We start from the raw sequence: 20,425 nt of genomic DNA on the forward strand, positions 1-20,425 counted from the left end.
CTCTTTGGGTGCATGCATATAAAAAGGCCTCTCTAATAATATCGTGATCTTATTGGTAATAATGATGATGACACCAGGGACCAGACACTTACTGTGTGCCCAGTGACTAAGATGAATCTCTGTCTGGCTTTCTCTGTTCTCCTGTCTTTTGTCCCTTCCTATTTTCTCAGCCTTTTCCCTTTGTCTCTGTTGTTTCCTTCCTCACGTTCCTTCTCTCTTTTGAATGGCCATAGTATAGAATTAAAGTACTTTTTGTCATTGTTATAATTATAGGATTGAATTTAATACTTACATCTGACCCTAAAAACACAAAGCAAAGCTGTGTCTCAGTTATGTATACATATGACCACTCTTCTTGATTTGCCCTCAAATCTTTGATACTAAAAACATTCTCTCCCTGTTTTTTATTGTGGGCTCTTTGAGAGCAAAGACTGTTTTAAAGCTGCGGTTGGTGCCACAGGGAGCCTGTCCTGTTGGTGATGATGATAATCATAGCAATCATAGCAACAATCTATGGTTCCAAGGGATATAAGTAGAACACATTGCTGCTGCCCACACAGGAGATGCAGCTACTGCAAAGAATGCTGTAACAAAAGTAACTGATGATCACACTGGGTATTTTGCCCAAAGCTTTGGGACCAGTTGGTTCACATGGCAAGTCCTGCTGGGCTGGGGCACATTAACCAGGAGTGCATTGTTGCCAGGCTTGCAGCAAAGGGTGTCAGGCACACACCAAGAGAGCATGGAGGAGCATCGAATTGGAATCAGTCAGACCCGAGCTCAACCCTTGCCTTACCCTTGGCCATCCATATGCTTTGGGCAAGTTATTCAATCCTGACTCTGTTTTCTCATGTGCACTCAATCAAGTTGAGTGAGAGAACAGTTACACCGGCTCAGTGGTAATACTTAATAAATGCTCTTATTTGGCTAATATTTATTGAGTGCTTTCTCTGAGCTATGCATGATACTGATCCCTTAACATGAGGAAACTGAGGCTTAGAACAGTTTAAGTTTTTCCAAGATCCTACATAGCAAGAGGAGGAGCTGGCATTTACCCACTACCTAATGTATCACCCATAAGTTAATGCCCAAGGAGTAAAGAGGAAGGGCCTATCTGAAGGCCCAAATTCTCAAGTTCATCAATGCAAGGGATTGCTGATGTGCTAACATTCCTGGATCCATGGACTCCCCCTGCAGCCCCCTTGCATAGATGTTCAAACACTCTAACTCAGACCAGCTCTTCCAGTCACCAGCCCTGCGTCTTCTGTGTACCCTAGAATAAGTAAGACAAGCGGAGTCTGTGCGTAGGAAAGAAAAGTGGGCACAGAGGGCTCAGCCAGGGTTATAAGCCAGTATAATAAACAAATAAATTACTCCTCTCTGGCTGAACTAGCTGGTGAGTAAAAGCATTGTTGTGGTGCCCTCTGCTGGGCGTGTGTTGCTTGTACTGAATTTGTGGCAGAACCACACCTGGGTCTCAGAACTGTCTTTTTCCACCCTGGCTGGAGACTGTAGGCCACCAGTGTCCTAGGACCTGTTGGAGACAGCTCTGCTGGGCCTTTTGTGGTTGTCAGGGTGTAGCTTTTTTCTAGTGTGGAACAATGATTTGCCTGAAATAGACTATTTTTATAGCCTGGCATTCCCTACTCTCTGCTATTGGGACCAGAGAGGGACTTTTCATTTGTTAGTCTTGGCTTTTGCAGAGAATGGGGGAGAATTTCTGTCCCATAAAAAAGGACCCCAGCCACCACATATACACACAAGTCTGAGCCACTGCGAAAATGAAATATTAAGTATAGTTTCCCCTTTTTAAACTTGTATTCAGTGATTTACAGTGAGAAGCTTGTAGATTTTTTTTAAAGGCCAGATACAGTAAATGGCTTCTGTGAGGCTGCAATAATACTGCATCTGGCAACTAGGCTGTCAGCTTCATAAGGGCCAGCACTGTGTCTTACAGCCTATAAATTCAGTCACAAACATGCAACCAAGGATCACAAACAAAAGGCCATCCCTGCCCTCATGGAGTTCATTGTGTGTGGAAGACACAGCAAGTCAGTGCACAACTATAACAGTGTGGACAGAGCTGTGTGATCACACAGGAGGAGCAACCTAGCCAATCCCAAGGTACACCAGGGCCAAGGGCGTGTCCCTCTTGATACATGGAGGTTTGCCATAGGATGATGTTTTCCTTCATTTTTAATAACTTCACTTGCCAGTTGACCACCATCCTCAATCTCTATCCTCTCTGAAAGCTGCTCATTTTCTGTCAGATATTTAGCAAAATCGCAGAATGGCTCTGAATACCTAGCCCTGTGAAAACCTTGGGTGCTGTCAAGCTGCATCATCCAAACTGCTCTGGACACTCGAGACAGGGTCAGTGCTTGCTGTGCCCTCAGAATGAAGGAGATGACACTCAGCCAAAAGCCACTTTACATGTGTGTTAGCTTGGCTCTCCTCCAAGTAAAACCTTGCTCTCCAGGATATAAGTGTAGATGACAGTGGGATCCTTTTTATTTCTTTCTCTTACTCCATAATTTTGTGTAAGAAATTGGAAAAAAAAATTAGGCACTTTGAAAAACTCATTTTGTAACCATTCACTCGATAGCAAACATTCATTGATTTCCAATTCTGTACCAGTTACTGTGCCAGGGGCTACAGATGTCACTGCTAAAAGAACATTACCCTCAGTTGCTCCACAGTCTAGTGGGGGCCCTAGGCCAGAAGAGAGATGTTTGCAAGAGTGCAGTAAAACATAAGTACAGAAGAAGCCCATGACCACCAGCCCAGTTGGGGAAGGGGGCAATTGGTAGATTTCCCACAGGCCATGGCCTGCTTGAACTTAACCTTATCGACGCACAGTGTCTTGAGGAACCGATAAGACAGGGAGAGCTCATCACCTCTGGGTTGCGTTAACCTATGACCATTGCATCGAAAGGCAGGTCTGGAGGCCCATCATGCTCTCTCTTCTATATTTGAAGGGATGGGAGCAGGTTGTAACACTTGGTTCACAGCTTAGGGGGTTCCATATTTGTTCTGTAAGCCCACCTTTCTCCTAGATCACCCCAAGGTTTCGTGGGGAAAGTAGAGGTTTCCTACGACTCTGAATCTGAACTGGCCTGCATTACCACTCTCCAACAGAGTGAACCAGACGCCCTGTATGTGAGGGGTCCTGGGCCCTAGCTTGGCCTGCGATAATGGGGATGCTGGGTTTTGATCCTCATCTATCTCTGTGTCTTTCCTCAGACTGGTCCAGAGTCCTTAGGAGGCAAGGCCATTGAGTGCATCTTCCTCTTCCAACCTCTAATCTTAAAGCTCAGTGTTGTCACCCAAGTATCCTGTGCTCATTTTTGCTGTCTTTCTTTCTTTGTTATTCTCTCATACCTTTTTTTTTAAAGTTACCATTATCATACAGTTTACTGTGAGTGCAGGGCAAGATTAAGTTTCCACGACTCTCAAGGAATTAAGTCACTTGGCCAAGGTAGTGTAGCCGAGGTGGTCACAGAGCCCAGGCACGGCTGACTCCTGGGTCCAGCTCCAAAGCACCCCATGGCCCTGCCCACAGCTCTTCTCTGAAAGAGCTTGCCTTTGTCTCCTAGGCTAGGTACCTGTGGGAGAGAGAAAGGTGAGGAAATGAGCACACTTTGCACTGGGACAGAAGGGAGTAGGGGCTGCTGGTGCTGACATCAACCAGCAGGTGGAAGCCCACTGCAAAGGGGGTCTGAGTTTTGGATCAGTACTTTGTTTAATACTGTAATCATAGATGCTTTCAGTGGCTTTGTGAATATACCCTTTCCTTCTTAAGATTACCAATGTAAAAACAGCAAAATAAACAACCAGTAAAATATAATTCCTTCATTAAATGGCAAAGAAAAACTTTAGTCTCTTTCTATTTGATAAAATTCTCTATACAACATTTGAGCTTCATAATACAACATATATATATAATGCATTATATATCTATAATGCAATTCAAATTTGTTCCTGTCAGTCACTTGAATTTCCATTTCTGCCACTTATCCTTAGGTTAGAGTTTGTTTTCCTTCCTTTAATTTAGGAGCTACATGGGAATATGTTGTAATAGTCCTGTGCTGTGGATGGATCATACCTTGCTCTGGGATCTCTTCAGGTTTGGAGGTCTTTGAGGAGAAGATGCTTTCCACTTTGCATGCCTGAGAGCAACTCATCACACACAGTTGGCCCTGAGAAATATTGGCTGCAAGAGTGGTGGATAAGAAAGAGCCGTATGAGAGCTGGCCCCATAAAATTACACTACATCTCATTCTTTCTACTAGGCCTGGCTGACTTGCAAGGGAATAAACATTTACCTGGCATTATATACTGATTTGCAGCTTTTAAGGCTCACGTGAAAAGAGCCATTACCATTAAACATGTTTTCTCCATGCTGGACAATGTCTGCCCCCAAAAGGTGAAGGCACACCTCCCAGGCACTGTACCTTATGAGCTCACCCCTTCCCCTCTTTCCTTTCCACAGAGGTCCCAGTCTGCCTTCTCAATCACTGGAGAAGAAGCCCTGAAGACCCCTCCAGTGGAGGCTGCATCGAGACAGCCAAGGGACCAAGGCCAACACCCGAGAGCAGAGTCTGCTCTGCCCAGCTGGAAGAGTGTGGACAGGCTGGATGAAACAAGTAACTGTTTTAAGCAGTATCTAGTTGGTCTGTGGGTTTCAAAAGTGTGGTTTGGAGACATCTTGGCTATTGCATGGCCACTCTGCTCTTCTTCCCATAAGTCTGAACTGGTGTGTGTCCCTCTGGGCTACCAAGTCATGAGGCCTCCAGCACAACACACAATATATAATGTGGTCATGTTCTCCACCCAGGCAGTTTTCCTAGCTGCTCTGGCAGAGTGAAGGCTCTTAGGGTGTCATCATATTCTATGCTCTGTGCTGAGACCTGTGGGACAGATTGGGGGCTCCTGGACAAGTGTGTTCACATCACTCCACTGCACACCCCACTTCAGCTGCCTGTTCTATGTGGACTAGGAGAATGTGTCTTATGTGGGCCAGGAGCATTAAACCAACCTCTCATGGCATTTCAACTTTCAAAGGGATTTGGGTCCCAGCAAATTGGGGTCCTTAGGTCTGGTTTTAAGGATGTCCTTTCTGAAACTGGATAAATTAGTTAGGGTAGCATATGCCACTATAACAAGTAAACCGAATATCTAAGCGGCTTAATACAATCATTTTCTTTTTCATCACACAACAGTGCAGTACAAGTACCCCTGGCCTGTGGGAAGCCTTCAGAGGCCAAAGTACAAGGTTCCCACCTTGTGGCTCTATCATCCTCCAGGGCCTCTGAGTCTTTTATGGGCTTATCCATATTCAGACAGCAGATGGAGGAAGGCAGCATGGAAAAGGCAGGTACCTGCTTCTTAACTATCTCAGCACGGAGAGCTCACGCCACTTTCACTCCCAACCTGTGGACAGGAACTGGTCACGTGGCCCCACCTCAATGCAGGCCCGGAGAAATGGCATCCTGGCTGGGCAGATGCATACCAGTAACACGGCTGGGCCATGAAAGAGTCTTTGGTGGGCAGTTGTCTATCCCTGCCTGAGGGACATCCTGAGGAAGGCATTGATGTTTGCTTGCACCTCTGCTCTTCCTGCTTCCTCCCCCTAGAATGTCCTGCCTCTACATGGGGCAAGTCAGCTTGCCTCTTTAGAGACTCTTCAACATGTATGGAATGTGGTCCTTTATAAAGCTGTTGAGTCACGTAATCCCTCAAAATGAAGGGGCTCAAATGAACGGAGTCATTTTCCTAAAGTCTCACATCAGAAGACTGTAAGTTGCTTGGAACCATCACTGTGGGTGATGGCCGAGGGCCATGAAGCCCCTGTGCTCAGGGGGCCTCCTGGTCTACATGAATGTCAGACTAAAACTTCCCGCAACCCCTGCACAGGTCTACTCCTCTCTTCCTATTTCCTGCATACACACACTGTGTCAGGAGGCCAGGCATATTTGTCTTCACATGAAGAAAGCATTAACAGTATTCTCATCCCATGTCGTATCAGATTTAGACCCCTTTCCTGAATAATGAAAACAACAAAAAAGATTAACAGCAGCATAGCCATCCTAGTAATAAGCTTTTAAAGATTGTACTATTATTTCTACTCTAAAAGGGAAAAGATTTAACCAACAACTATAGAAACAAAATCCATTGTTACGACAGTGCAAAGAATCAGAAAACATTAAATATTTTTAACTGTCATTCTAAAGATTTACCAAAAGAGATTATTTTTATATTAATACCTAGTATTTAGTACCTATTAGTAGAAACTGCAGTGCCATGACATTGCAGAAATTCTGCAGCATGTGATCGTTTCTTTACTTATGTATATGGTGTTTGCTTTTGCTTTTTAAGTGCATTTTTCTTTTCTAGATATGCCTTTCTTTCCTCCCTCTGCCCTCCCAGTCTATTCATATTCATTCATTCATATTCTCGCTCTCTCTCTCTCTTCTTCCTCATTTTCTCACTTCTCTCTCTTTCTCTATGGATTGCAAATGCACACAGAAAACGGACTGTTAGATTCCATAGAGTACATGAGAATACCACATAATAGAACTTCAATACACAATATCTAGCTTTCTAAAATCACTTTAAAACATACAGAGTCACTTAAAGTATAATAAAAAAAATACAGAGTCCATATGTAGGCACTATTTTATTTTTTCCGCCAACAGCATTACCAGACACTGTCATTATTTTGTTTTGCAGATAAGAACATTGATGGACAGGGAAGTTAAGTGACTTGTTCAAGACCCCACAGCCAATGTAGGCAGAGCTGGTCCTCAAATCCAAACAGCATGACTCCAATTTGCAGGCTTTCAACTACTGCATTATAAGTGTCTCTCTACCACAAAAACAAACAAACAAAAAACAAACAAAAATTCAGACTTGCAAAGTGATAAATGTGTAGGATATTATAAAAACAACTACAAGATGCTCTATTTCACAAAATAGTTTCCAACTGGATTATGAGCATTCATAATAAATTTGCAAAGGAATTTTGTTTTCAAAACATGATTTTGTACATAATTTTCTGTAAAATTAGGCACCCATAGGTAATTTTTCAATTGTATATAAACATAAAACTTAGTTCCACAACATCACACACCCAAAAAAAGATTTCACATTCTGCTCAAAACTCTATGCATTTCTCAGGATAAAGATTTAAAATTTTTTAAAAAGGACTTGGGTGGAAAACTTCTGGTTTTCTGAGGAATTTTTAGCCCTTGACATGCTAAACTGTCCATGCCAGCCTCAGAGGTCTTGAGGGATGTCTGAAATGTTTAGCAGGAAGCAAATTATTCCTACAGGCATTGCTCAGTCTCAGTTGGGCAGAAACATCAAATAGAAGAGTTCTGAAGGTGGAGGTCATCTTAGAAAGTGAATGCCCACTGGGCTATATTTGGCAGTTGTGTTTATGCCTCAGGAGAAGGGTTGATTCAGGAGCCTGTTAGTGCACAGTTGGGGTCAGTCTTAGGGGCACTGCGGTTTGGGTAAACCACAGTAACTCCGCTTTCAGTCTTGACGCTGCTTATAGCAGTTAATGGGTTTCCCCCAAATGCATTTTCACTTTATAAACCTTGATTAGGCATCTGCTGTATATGCTGCGTGTGTTCAGTGTTGGGGAAATAAAGATCGGGGAATTGTCACTGCTCTGGGATCACTCAGTGAGAGTTAGTTGTCTGCACAATAATGGAAGAGCAGGAATTTGGAGAAAGAGGAAGAGGGAGCAGGATCCCCGAGGGGTGTTCCTGATGGACCGAGAGACTGTGGTATTGGAGCACAGGTGCAGCTTTGATAATGCTGCTCAACAACCACCAAAGTTTTCACATGGCTGGGTATTCAGGGAGCCATCTGTGTTTTTGCTAAGAAGTAAAAGTTTGCTGAGGGAAAATTTGGTCAACTTCTAGCTTCCAAAGAGGCATGAGGCAACCTAGGGTTGTAAAAAAGCAGGAGGAGAGCTGGCAATGGGTCAAATGCCATCTCACCATGTAGGGGACCACATTTATAACATGGTCAACCCTAGAGCGAGCCCTGAGTGGCATTATCAAGGGTCTCCTCCTTTGGATTCCTCCCAGGGCCCCAAGAGAAGCTGTAGACAGCAGGGCTCATTGAGAGCTGCTCAATGAGCCCCGTCGCCCCTATAGCCTTTGGTGCCTGTATTCATTAACAAGTAGTATTCATGTGCCCAGGATGAGACGCAAAGTTGGCCAGGGGCTTGGGGCATAGCAGTGAAGAAGACGTGGCTCTGCCCTCAAGGAGCTCATGATCAGGATTGAGGGGTAGGGTAGACAACCAAGAAAATAAACTATAATATAGTTTGAGTGTTAAGAAATGAAAGCTTTTTGGCAAAGCTCAGAGAACAGAATAGCCAGCTTCTCAAGGAAGGAAGGCCAAGCATATGCAATTGAGGAGTGATGTATAAGTCAAGTCTTGAAAGATGGTCCAGAGAGCAGCCTCAGTGACAGATTAGAAGGCCCAGAGGACTTTTCCTTTCTTCTCAGAGTGAGTGCTCCACAGCCATGCTCGGAGTCCACTTTGCATCATGTGGGCGTCTTGGTTTGACTCCCACCAGAAGCAGAACCCAATATGAGAATCTGAAGACCTATAGTTTATTTGGGAGGTGAGCCCAGAAAACACACAGGGAGGGGAGTAGAAATGTGAGACAAGGAAAGAAAATCAGGCAATAAATGACTTGTTACTGAGCAGATGGCCACTGTGGGTGGCTGGAGCTTGACCCCACTGGGGACTCTGGGAGCCAGTGTAGAAGACTTACCTGCCTGGCAAGCAAAAGAGGGGGGATACTTAGCCACAAGCTCCCCTACTCATTGGTTGAGGGCTGCTCCCAGGAGGTGATGAATCCTGGGTACTTCCACTCTGCCCCTGGGGCAGGCAACACAGGCTCTAGTAGCCAGAGCAAGCCTCAAGTGAAGACTTGCAAGTGCTGCCAATTGGAAGTCCAGCTGGCATACACTGAAGTGGTGAGGGCCAAGGTTTGGGGTAGGGCACACACAGAGCCTGCTGCAGGAAAAATCAATATAACTACTTACTAGCCATGCATAGCTTCACTGAGAACCTGAGCATTCCTGAGAAACCCTTACCACCTGACTGACAATCCCCAGACACAGCATTAGGAGAATGCCAGCAAAATAGAAATACTTTTCTCAAAAGACCTGCTATTACCACCACCACAGGTAGAACCCAATAATAAATGGTAATAATAATGCTAGCAAGCCACTCTTCTGAATAACTCCATTGTCAGTGAAAATAGTGTTGCTGTATAGATATTAATATGTCATACTGAATAGTGACTATCAGATACATATATATTTTCTGTATGCATACATATGGAGTGCGTGGGTGTTAATTCATAACCAGGTGTTAAGTACTAATGCTAAATCTGATTCAACAGATATAAGCTAAAAATAGCTCAGGGCCCTAAGTATAGCAGGCACTAGGATTGATGCTTTATATGCGTTATCTCATAATAATTCTAGTGACAGCCAAAGGTGGGTCACACTGACCCCACTGGTTGGGCAGGGAAGTAGGCCCAGAGGTGTTCTCTAACCAAGGTCACCCGCTAGTAAATTCAGTAGCTGGGGATCAGCCCTGCATCTGCTTGAATCCAAAGCTCTTGTTCTTTGCCCTACACTAAAGCAGCCTCCTTCATTTATAGACAAGGGGAAAGGAGCCATCAGGAATTAATTTCCTCTCTGAGCAGGCATGTGTAACACACTCACAAGCATCCCCTCGTGCAGTCCTCTGACAACCCAGTGAGGTTTTAGCTATGCCCTTTTTCACCAGTCAGAGAACCGAGGCACAGAGGATCACATAGCTGCCAGGTGGCTGAGTGGGGCTTCCTCCCGGACCTCTGGCTTCGAGACCACTGGTCTTTCCACTGCACAAACTGGCTCTGGGACAGAGCAGGCTAATTTTCTTGTAAGGATAAAGAGATGCCTGAGATCCAGGCCCTGCCTCAGGGACCTTGTCCTCATACTCAGCAGGTGTGTGACAGGTAGAACACATGGAAGAACGTGGAATGAGCCAACCAGGCCCTCACACCAGGAGAGCTCAGAGGAGAGGCCATGATATAAGCAGGGAGATGAGAATGTCCTCCAGGAAAAGGCCATTCCCACCAGTGGGATGAGGTGTTGTAGGGTCACTAGGGCTTTACTACATGGAAGTGGTGGAGAGGGACACTGAAGGCAAGAGCAGCAGAGAAAGGCAGGTGCGTGGTCTCAGGCTTCTTGGAGGACCCTGGTTATATCAGCCCACTGCCAGGGACCAGCGTCCTCCTCGTCTGTGAAAGCCCCACTTCCTGACTCTCCAAATAAAAATAACTCGATGTCCTGCCAGTCTGAGCTGCAGTCAGGCAGTGGAAGTGGAACTGGGTTGCTGTTGAAAACATATGTTCCACCAACATCTGAATTCCCCTAAGGCTGTGGTTCTGAAACAGGCTTAGCAGGTACAATGCTCTGTGGGCAGCACTGTGAAATACTGATAACTTTCCTTTCATTATGTGGAGCAGTAGCAGTTTAACTGGTAGAAAACCTGTGTGTTTTAACTAGCATAAAGTAAGACCCTGCTTCAGAGTCCTACTGCAGCAGGGCTGTGGCTGCTACAGGCCTTAAGCCCCAAAGCAGGTGTCCACGCACAAACTGGGGAATGGTTTCTTCAAAGCCCTGGGGTCCTCATCACTGCCCCCAGGCAACCCTGCAACAGTCCTGGTTAAAAGGAAAAAAAAAAAGGCTGGGTGCTGTGGCTCACGCCTGTAATCCCAGCACTTTGGGAGGCTGAGGCGGGTGGATCACCTGAGGTCAGGAGTTCAAGAGCAGCCTGACCAACTTGGTGAAACCCCGCCTCTACTAAAAATGCATAAGTAGCCAGGTGTGGTGGTGTGCACCTGTAATCCCAGCTACTCAGGAGGCTGAGGCAGGAGAATCACTTGAACCTGGGAGGTGAAGGTTGCAGTGAGTCGAGATCATGCCATTGCACTGCAGCCTGGGCAACAACAGTGAAACTCTGTCTCAAAAAAAAAAAAAAAAAAAAGACAGCTCAGCTCCTGTTGGCAACTGCTGTGCCTGAGACCTCAGTCCTGGGCCAAGTACGAATAGCTAAAGGAGCAGCATTTCATCTTATTCCCACCCCACAGACACGTGGGAAGAAAGCATTTTCCTATTCGCCTTAAACAAAACAAAACAACTTTTACCAATCCACCCCCAGCATGCAGATCAATCCTTGGGACCATGCTGCAGGCAGACCTGAGCCCAGTTTAGACCACTCCAGACCATAGTCGCAGCCTGAGAACTGCTCCAGCTGCCCTTGCATGGTGCTCTGCAGCTGGCCAAGGACTTCCGTGGCACAATCTATAGCCCAGAGCTGCCTTGGAGTCAGGTAGAGGATGCACCTCGTCCTCACTCTAAAAGTTAGCAGCTCTGTGACCTTTAACAGTTACTTAACTTCGCTCATCTTCATTTCCTCATCCATAAAATGATATTGGAAATACCAAAGTTTTTGGCCTCAAGTCCTTTCCAGAGTGAGGCATGTTCCTTGAGTTAAAAATAGACCTATGTGCCTATCTCAGGAGCCTGTTACGAAGTAGGATCTATAAAAGAGCCAAGAGCAGATGTGTTAACCTCTGAGGTCTGCCAGGGCAGGTGGTGGAATTGTTTCCCATCAGTGAGGGGAAACTAAGGATCCAGGAGACAAAATTGTAGCTCAAGGTCAAAGAGCCAGAAGCTGGTACTGCCAACTGCAGCCCTCTCCCCTCCCCTTCCAGGCAAGCCTAGGGCAGGAGTGGGGCAGTGCTGAGGAGACTGAGATGGTATCAACCCCGGTAGACTGAAATAGGAGCCAGATCTCCGAGTTTCTCTGCATCTGTGAAGCACTGGGACCCTTTGAGCTTTCAAGAGATTCCTTGGGGAACTTTGAACTCTGCCCACCAATTGGGTTTGCCTTCCTGGGCTTCCTAAAGGCAACTGCTCTCCAACAGCCCCACAAGCCACTCTTGGGGAGGTAACAAGTGGCAACTTCATCTTGCATTAAAGTGATAACAGCCCCTCTCTGCTTTCTCTATCCTCTCTATCCACAGACCTGGCCCCAGTTTTGCAGAGCCCCGATGGGAACTGGGTGGCCCTGAAGGATGGCGCTCCGCCCCCCACCCGACTACTGGCCAAACCTAAGAGCGGGACGTTTCAGGCCCTGGAGGTGGCCTCCAGTGTGGCATCTGCCTACGATGAGATGGGCTCCGATAGTGAGGAAGACTTTGACTGGAGTGAGGCCTTGAGCAAGCTGTGTCCCAGATCCCGGGCCCTGCCCAGGAACCCCCAGCCTCAGCCCACACAGGCCCAGAGCTCTGACCAAGGCCCCATAGCTGCCTCCCCATCCTCTGCACTCTCCCCCAACCCTGAGGCCATGTGCTCTGACTCGGAGACCTCCTCCGCGGGCTCTTCCCGAGAAGTTGGGCACCAGGCCAGACTGTCCTGGTTGCAGAGGAAGGCCCCCAGGAACCCTGCAGCTGAGAAGATGCGCTTGCATGGAGAGCTGGACGTGAACTTCAACCCCCAGGTGGCCAGCAGGGAGACCTCGGACAGCAGCGAGCCGGAGGAGGCCCCCCACACCACAGACCGGCGGGCCAGGAGGTGGAGAAGAGCCCGATTGGGCTCAGAAGAGCCAAGCAAAGAACCATCTTCCCCCAGCGCCCAGCTCCGGGATCTGGACACACATCAGGTAATGGAAGTGCATGCGTGCAAATGCACACACACTCTTTAGGTAGGATGTGCCCTACTCCAAGCACAAGTGGCAAAGAGTCCTGGGTTTGGAACCCGCAGACCCAGATTCTCATCTTGGTTTTGCAGCTAAGTAGCTGAGTGACTCTAGACAGGTCACATCAACTCTTTGGGACTCCACGTCCTCTTTGGAGATGACAGCCTAGAATTCAAAGTGTGGTTTGTGAGTGTGGCCCCCAGACCAGCAGCATCAGCACCACCAGGGAACTCATTAGAAATCTGCCAAATTGGAGATTCTGGGCATGGGACCCAGCCGTGTCTATTTTAACAAGCCCTCCTGGTGATTCTACTGTGCACTCAAGTTTGAGGGCCACTGGCCTTGGGTTTAGGGTGAGGGATCTAGAGTCAGACTGCCTGGGTTCAGATCCAACTGTGTGGCCTTGGGCAAGGCATCTCTCTAGTTCTCAGTTTCCTCATCTGTAAAATGAAGATGATATTAGAACCCACCTCAAAGGGTGTTCATGACAAGTGAAAGAGATGTTTATAAAGAGCTAAGCTCTGTATGAGATGTGACACTAGGTCTCAGTAAACATTATTTCAATATTCTGTGATTCTTTAGTCTACATCAGACCCCTTCTCTGGATCCTCAGTAGTTCTTCCCACATGGTTTAGTTCAAGAAAAATGTGATTAAAGCCATGAATTTTCTCCCTTTAAAAATGCACTTGTATACACACACATACTCACACATGCACACTCACACATGCACAAACATACTCACAATTTTGCTTTTGCTTACAATTTCAGATAATTTTGCTTGCAATTTCAGATAATTCATGGGCTCCCAACCAGACTAACTTTATATTCTCTAAATACACCCTGCTCATTCCCAGCCCTGTGACTTTGATTGTGCTATGCCCTTGCCCTTGCCCCCACCTCTTCTGGTGAAGACCTGCACATCACTGTCAACTCAATACCAAACCTTGTGGAGCCCAGCTGCCATGCCCTATACTCTTAGTTTGGCCAGAAAGTGTCCCCTATGGCTGCAGACAACTCACGTAGGTCCAAAGATATGGTCCAAGATTTCACCAGTGTCTTCTACAAGATCTTCTATGAATGCCTCAGCCACATCCTTGGTCCTGAGGCCCCCATGAAGACAATTGAGGACTCAGGTCCTCAAGTCATAGAATTTGGTATCAGTCCTGATTGACCTGCTAACATATTGCCTAGAAAAGGTCTTTTATTTAGTCCAAGCTTCGTTTTCTCCTCTGTAAAACAGAAGATCATTAAAAATCTGTCTCATGGGATTGTTATGATCTTAGAATAAAAGTAAAAAGTTTGGTTCAAGTGTGAATCATTATTGTCTAGCTCAAGTGGAGACTGTTGTCCAGAAACATGGAATGATTTGCCTCAAGGGATACTCTTGAGGGTTTGTCTGCATGATTCACTTGCAGGTGTAAAATGTCACGTCTCCACCTCAACTAGCTTTCTATTTATTTTGAAATGGCTTGAAATTTGTCTTCTACTGCTAATCCTTGCAAGGCATTGATAGAGAAGAGGCACTGCCTCTGCCTCCTGGGGAGTGACCTTGAGCTAGTGGCAGTACCCACTCCTCTCCACTAGGTGGGGATGGTGCTGCACTTCCAGAGACATCAAAACCCTGATGGGTTTTTTTTTTTGGTTAATTATTATTATCATTATTTTTAATGCAGAGTCTCACTGTGTTGCCCAGGCTGGTCTCAAGCTCCTGGGCTCAAACGATCCTTCTACTCAACCTCCCAAAGTGCAGGATTACAGGCATGAGCCACTGCACCAGGCCCTCACCTTTCTAATTCTCCCTTTGATTTCATTTACTGGGGCAGTTAGTTTTCTTCATATATATATATATATTAAAAAGTCATATATATATTTATATTTATTTAAGTTATTTACTTTTGAATTATATAAATAAATGAATATAGTATAATGTAAAAAATACTTAAAACATACAGATGCAATTCCCCTTGACCACAACCCTAAATCCCTGTCATCTCCACCAAAATGACTGCAAGTGCATTTGGTGTGAATCCATGCAGATCTTGTGCATTCATACATAAAGTACATTGAGAAATATAGTTCAGTAAATGTGTTTTAGCAAAATTGGCAACATGCTGTCCATATGCTTCCACTGCTTTCTCCTAACAGTAAGTGATAGAGGTGTCACCGAGGTATCACCATGTTACCCACAACAACAGGTGAGCTCAAAAACAGTCCAATGACCACAACCAAGGAGGATTAAGGAGAGGATTTTGTTACCTGCAACAAGTAAGAAAGACACTGGGGATAGCTCCTCAAAGCAGCGCTTCCCCAAACAATGGTGAAAACAGGGCTTTTCTTGGGCTGGTTAGCTGAGTCATTGTATATAGAGGTGGAGACAAAATAGCACTGGTGCAGTTGCCCATCATGCTTCTACATAGTAACCTGTATAGAAAATGGGGAATAAGCTCCTCCCTGGGAGGGTCCTGTAGTATGGTAATGAGGAAAGTTCACCAAAGCTCATCTCCAACTCAGGCATCTCTGGGATCCAACCAGTTTTTGTTTTTCCTGGACTGAGCTTTTTCCAGGAACTTTTTGAAACAATAAGAACTGAAGGTGCAACAGTAACAAGTGGGTACTTTTTTTTTTCACAGTGCACACCCAAAAACCAGAGGACCCAAGGTTACAAGGCACACAGACCTAGGCATTCAACCTGCAAAAGATTACATTGAGATGGTGTATCGAGGGGGGACTGTGGGGGTTGTAGAAGTCTATCCAGGGTGTGCAATAGGGGATGCATTGTCTGTGGAGAATGTTAAAACAATAATAGATCCAACAAAAGTCAGTCTTATTTTCACCTTGCACCATGTCCAGACAATTCTAAGCAATGCTAGTGATAACATACTCTTCCTGCCTGGTTCAGTGGCTTCCAACACCTAACTCCTTAACCCCCTTGGTTCACCACTGTTCCATAATGATGGGTATTTAAAGACTTTTTCAATGTCTTGATTTTATAAGCAGTACTGCGGATAATAGGATATTTAAAGACTTTTTCAATGTTTGATTTTATAAACAATACCGCAGAGAGTATTGTAGCATAAACCTCTTTATACAAGTATGAGAAGTGGAACTGCTGACTGGAGGAGTATATGGGTCTTTAATTGTAAAATAGACTTGCCAAATTAAGCTCCCAAAACTTCAGAGCAATTTACATAGCCATAACAGTGTGCGAGTATGTTCTCTCATGTTGTCAACAATAGTGTTGTCAGTCTGCTAAATTTTTGCCAATTTTATGTGAAGAAAAAAATCCTCTTTGGCTAACATTTTCATAATTACTACTGAAATTGAGCAATTTTTCCTGTGTTTAAAGCTATTTACACTTTTCTTCTTTCATCCATCCCACTAGCCTTGATATGCAATTTACATTTATACTTTTTTATCTGTTATTTTATTGGACTATTTGTATTTTTCTTACTGATTTTTAGGAATTAGTTTTATTTTCTAACTATATAATAGATTTCAGATCTTTGATGGTTACACGTGAAACTATTCTCTCCTTGTCTCTTTTGCCTTAAGTATATTTTACATACAAAAATTTTTGTTCATAATAATTTATCAATTATTTTTGGTTATTATCAGTTATTTCCTTTATTATTTTTGTATTTGGTGTCTTAAGGCCTTAAATTTGCAAGGGTTAAGGATTTTTTTTCCAATTTTTTCCTAATCCTTTGTAGTTTTCTGTTTTCAGTTTAGCCCTTTAGACCATCTGTACTTTATCCTTCTGGGTGATATGTGATAAGATCTAACCTTCAAATTAAGCATTTGTCACAAAATTATTGTTAAATAATCTATCATTTATCCGCTGGTTTCAGATGCCCCTTTAGTATATTTTAACCTTTTATTTCTATAAGCCTGTTTTATTTTTTTACTTTCTATTTTGTTCCATTGATCTAGAAGCCCGATTCCCGTACAAATACTATTTTATTTTAATTATAATAACTCTATAATATATGTTGCAATCTGGTGGATGGTCTTCTCTTCACTGTTGTGGATTTTTAGAAAATGATGATATCATTTTCTAAAAGCATTTTGGCTTTTCTCAGTCCTTCACTTAAATGATTTGTTAAAATCTGCTCAAGTTGCAAAAAAGTCTTTTTAAGTTTTGATTGGAATTGCATTAAATGTATGTATCTACTTCAGAATAATTGATATCTCTGTAATATTAAGCCTTTCCTATCAATAATGTGGTATTTATTCCCACTTATTTACTTTCAGTGAAGTTTTATAGATTTTTTTCAAAGCTCTTATACTTTTCTTGTCAAGTAATTTTTAATTATCTTATACATTGTGTTGATATTGTAAATGAGATTTTATTTATTACATATTCTAATTACTTTTTACTGGTGTATAGAAACTGTTAATTTCATGTTTACATTTTATAACTTAGTTCCCTAATGGATTATCTTCTCAGTTCCAGTAGTATTTTGGGTGATCATCTTAGCTATTCCAGATAGATAATCATATTGTCAACAAGTAATGACACTTATCTTTTCCTATAATGTATACTTATTTCTCTTTCTTGTTTTATTGCATTGGTGACTAATTATGCTACGCTGTGACATAGCAATGACATCTGGCACCTTGCCTTTGTCTTGCTGCTACCCTTAGTGACCTGCTTCCAGTGTTTCACTATTAAGTGGGATGCTTGCTCTAAGTTTATTAGATATTATCAAAATGATAAATTATCTATTCCTAACTTACTAAACAATTTAAATCAGCAACGTGACTGCTTTTTGGCAGTAGATGATCATAGACTTTTTCTTTTTTATTTTTATTTCATTTTACGTTATTTTTGAGACAGTATTTTGTTCTGTCACCCATGCTGGAGTGCAGTGGCACAACGGCTCACTGCAGCCTTGACCTTCTGTGCTCAAGAGATCCTCCAGCCTCAGCTTCCCAAGTAGCTGGGACTATAGGAGTTCATCACCATGCCCAGCTAATTTCTTTTTATTTTTCTGTAGAAATGGGGTCTTGCCATGTTGCCCAGGCTGGTCTTGAACTCCTGAGCTTAAGCAATCCTCCCACCTTGGCCTCCCAAAGTGCTGGGATTACAGACATGAGCCACTGTGCCTGGCCAGCTTTTTCTTCTATAATCTGTTAATGTTGTAAATCACATTAATAGATTTCTCAATTTTGAATAATCTTTTCATTTGTTGCATAAATTTTACTTGATTATGGTTTTTTTTAATAAAAAGCAGATTCCACTTGTTGGTTTCCATTTTGATGCTATCTCATTCAGTTTGGTATCAGGTTATACTAAGAACATGGCAAGGGTTCCCTATTTTATATTATTTTTAGAACACTTTATATGACATAATAATTTTCTGAAAGTTTGGGAGAATTCACCTTTTAAGATCTTTTACTTTCTTTATAGATTTCTTCGTTGGTTGTTAGACTATTTAGATTTTGTAACTCTTCTTAAATCCACTTTAGTAATTTACATTTTCACAGGCAATCATCTATTTAATCTAGATTTTCAAATGTATTGATATTATACCTAATATTCTCATCACGTTTTAAAAATTTCTCTGCACTATAGTTATGCATCCTCTAGTTTATAGATTTTTTTTCTCTCTCTTGCTCTCATTCTCATTCTCTATCATTCCCTCTTTTCTTACTTGAACTTACCAGTCTTTTTTTTTACTGGTGTTTTTGAAGAACCAGCTGTTACTTTCATTCATTAATCCCAGGGATTTTTTATTTTTGCTTCCTAGTCTATTTCTACTTTTATATTTATTAATGTCTTCTTTTTACTTTCTTGTTTTCATACATGTTTTTCTATATATTCTGATATGTAAAATATTTCATATATATTTCCAATATAGCTAATGAATTTTCCCTCAAATTCAGTTTTGTTTCCACCCCACTAGCCTTGATATGCAATCCATTGTCAAACTTTTCCAAGTAATTGATCATTTCCAATGTAATTCGCATTTTAATCCAATTAACTTAGTGAGATGGATAACACTTTGCTTTGTTTTTGCATTTTGTTTTGGTTTTGTCACTAAGTTTTAGTATGCATTATGAATAATGAATATGGCTTACATAATTGCTAATGTTGGGAATTTGTTGAGACTGCCTTTATGATTTAATAAATGATCAGTTTTTGTGAATGTTTTATGTGTGTTTAGAAGGAACACATGTTCTCTGTTTTTTGAAGACAAAACTGCATGTGTATGTATGCATTGTTCTGGGCATTAACAAGACAAGGTCCTGTCTCTTGAAGGTCACATTCATTTCCCTTCATTTCTCTAATTTCCCACCCTTATTTACTGTTGTCTTCATTGTTCTGTAGTTTTCTTAATTCCTATCTTTTTAGAGTCTTGTGAGGGACTCATGTTAGGAGATGCAAAAGTACATCTGTCATCTCACTCTCTGCTAGATGCTTCACCTCATGGGCCAGGATTAGCAGCAGACAAAGCCAGCTGAAAGCAGGAGTCCTTTCTCACATTCTCTACCTTATCCCTGGCCTCACTCACTTGACACATACCTTTGCATGCTGAGCCTCTATGCCAGGGGTCCCCAGCCTTTTTGGCACCAGGGACCAGTTTTGTGGAAGACAGTTTTTCTATGGATTGCGGCAGGTCGTGGGAGGTGAGGGATGGTTTCGGGATGAAACTGTTCCACCTCAGGTCATCAGGCATTAGTTAGATTCTCATAACGAGTGCACAAGTCTCGTCCCTCACATGTGCAGTTCACAATAGGGTTCGCGCTACTCTGAGAATCTAATGCCACCCCGATCTGACAGGAGGTGGAACTCAGGTGGTAATGCTGGCTCACCTGCTGCCCACCTCCTGCTGCACAGGCTGGTTCCTAACAGACCAATGACCAGTACCAGTCCATGGCCCCTGAGTTGGGGACCCCCTGCTCTATGCAATCCATAACATAAACCGCTGAACACACTCTTCTGTCCTCCTAAACCCAACCCCCTGATGGACATAGATGGGCTAAAACCCCATCTCTTTTGAATATTAATTCTGCTGTTGCAGAATTAATGCAAGTGTAATTCTGTAAGTCTAGACTTCAAATGCAAGTCTATGTCTGCTTCTGTGTTTTCAGTTTTTCTGCAGTCTTTTGTCTTATCTCCCCATTTCACCTTATCCTGTAGTCTTTTAGTGTAAGTGCTGAACTCTTATAGCTTTTTACACCTCTTAATTGAAAATCTGTATTATTACTCTCTAATGAGAATGCAAAACTGCTATCAGACACTGTGTCCTGGTTGTTAGTAAAATTCACATGATGTCTTCAGGCTAACTTGTTTCCTTCTCTCTGCAGTATTTTTCCATGGGTTCCACATTAACTTTTCCTGTTAGCAGTTCTTAAATGAGGATAATGCTATTCCCACTCTCATTGTTTGCCAATATCTAATGCCCACAAATAATTTCCACTCTGCTAGCTTAAGATAGGGGATTTTTGTTATACACTTACTGCCTCGCATTATGCTTCTCTGATCAGATGGCTAAGAACCTAGCCACAGTATTGAATATATAGATAATGAATGAATGAATTAGAAAGAACAGACACCATCACACACTTTGCATGGTTTTTGTGGTCTCTACCCCAGGGCTTACGCTTTATCACTACACCTCCCAGGATGCAA

At 43.2% G+C, this 20,425-nt stretch overlaps 1 protein-coding gene across 5 annotated transcripts in view; it reads left to right on the top strand.

Annotated features, from left to right (window-relative positions):
• The window catches only part of MYRIP (myosin VIIA and Rab interacting protein), a 448,068-nt gene that overhangs the window by 364,885 nt on the left and 62,758 nt on the right, over positions 1 to 20,425 (top strand). For all 5 annotated transcript variants that reach the window (XM_063602745.1, XM_063602744.1, XM_034956167.4 and 2 more), the window contains 2 exons: positions 4,493 to 4,646; positions 12,116 to 12,753. In XM_063602745.1, coding sequence (XP_063458815.1) covers positions 4,493 to 4,646; positions 12,116 to 12,753 — 792 coding nt within the window. The remainder of the gene's footprint in view (positions 1 to 4,492; positions 4,647 to 12,115; positions 12,754 to 20,425) is intronic.

The sequence above is a fragment of the Pan paniscus genome, chromosome 2, assembly GCF_029289425.2.
Source record: "Pan paniscus chromosome 2, NHGRI_mPanPan1-v2.0_pri, whole genome shotgun sequence".
NCBI lineage: Eukaryota > Metazoa > Chordata > Mammalia > Primates > Hominidae > Pan > Pan paniscus.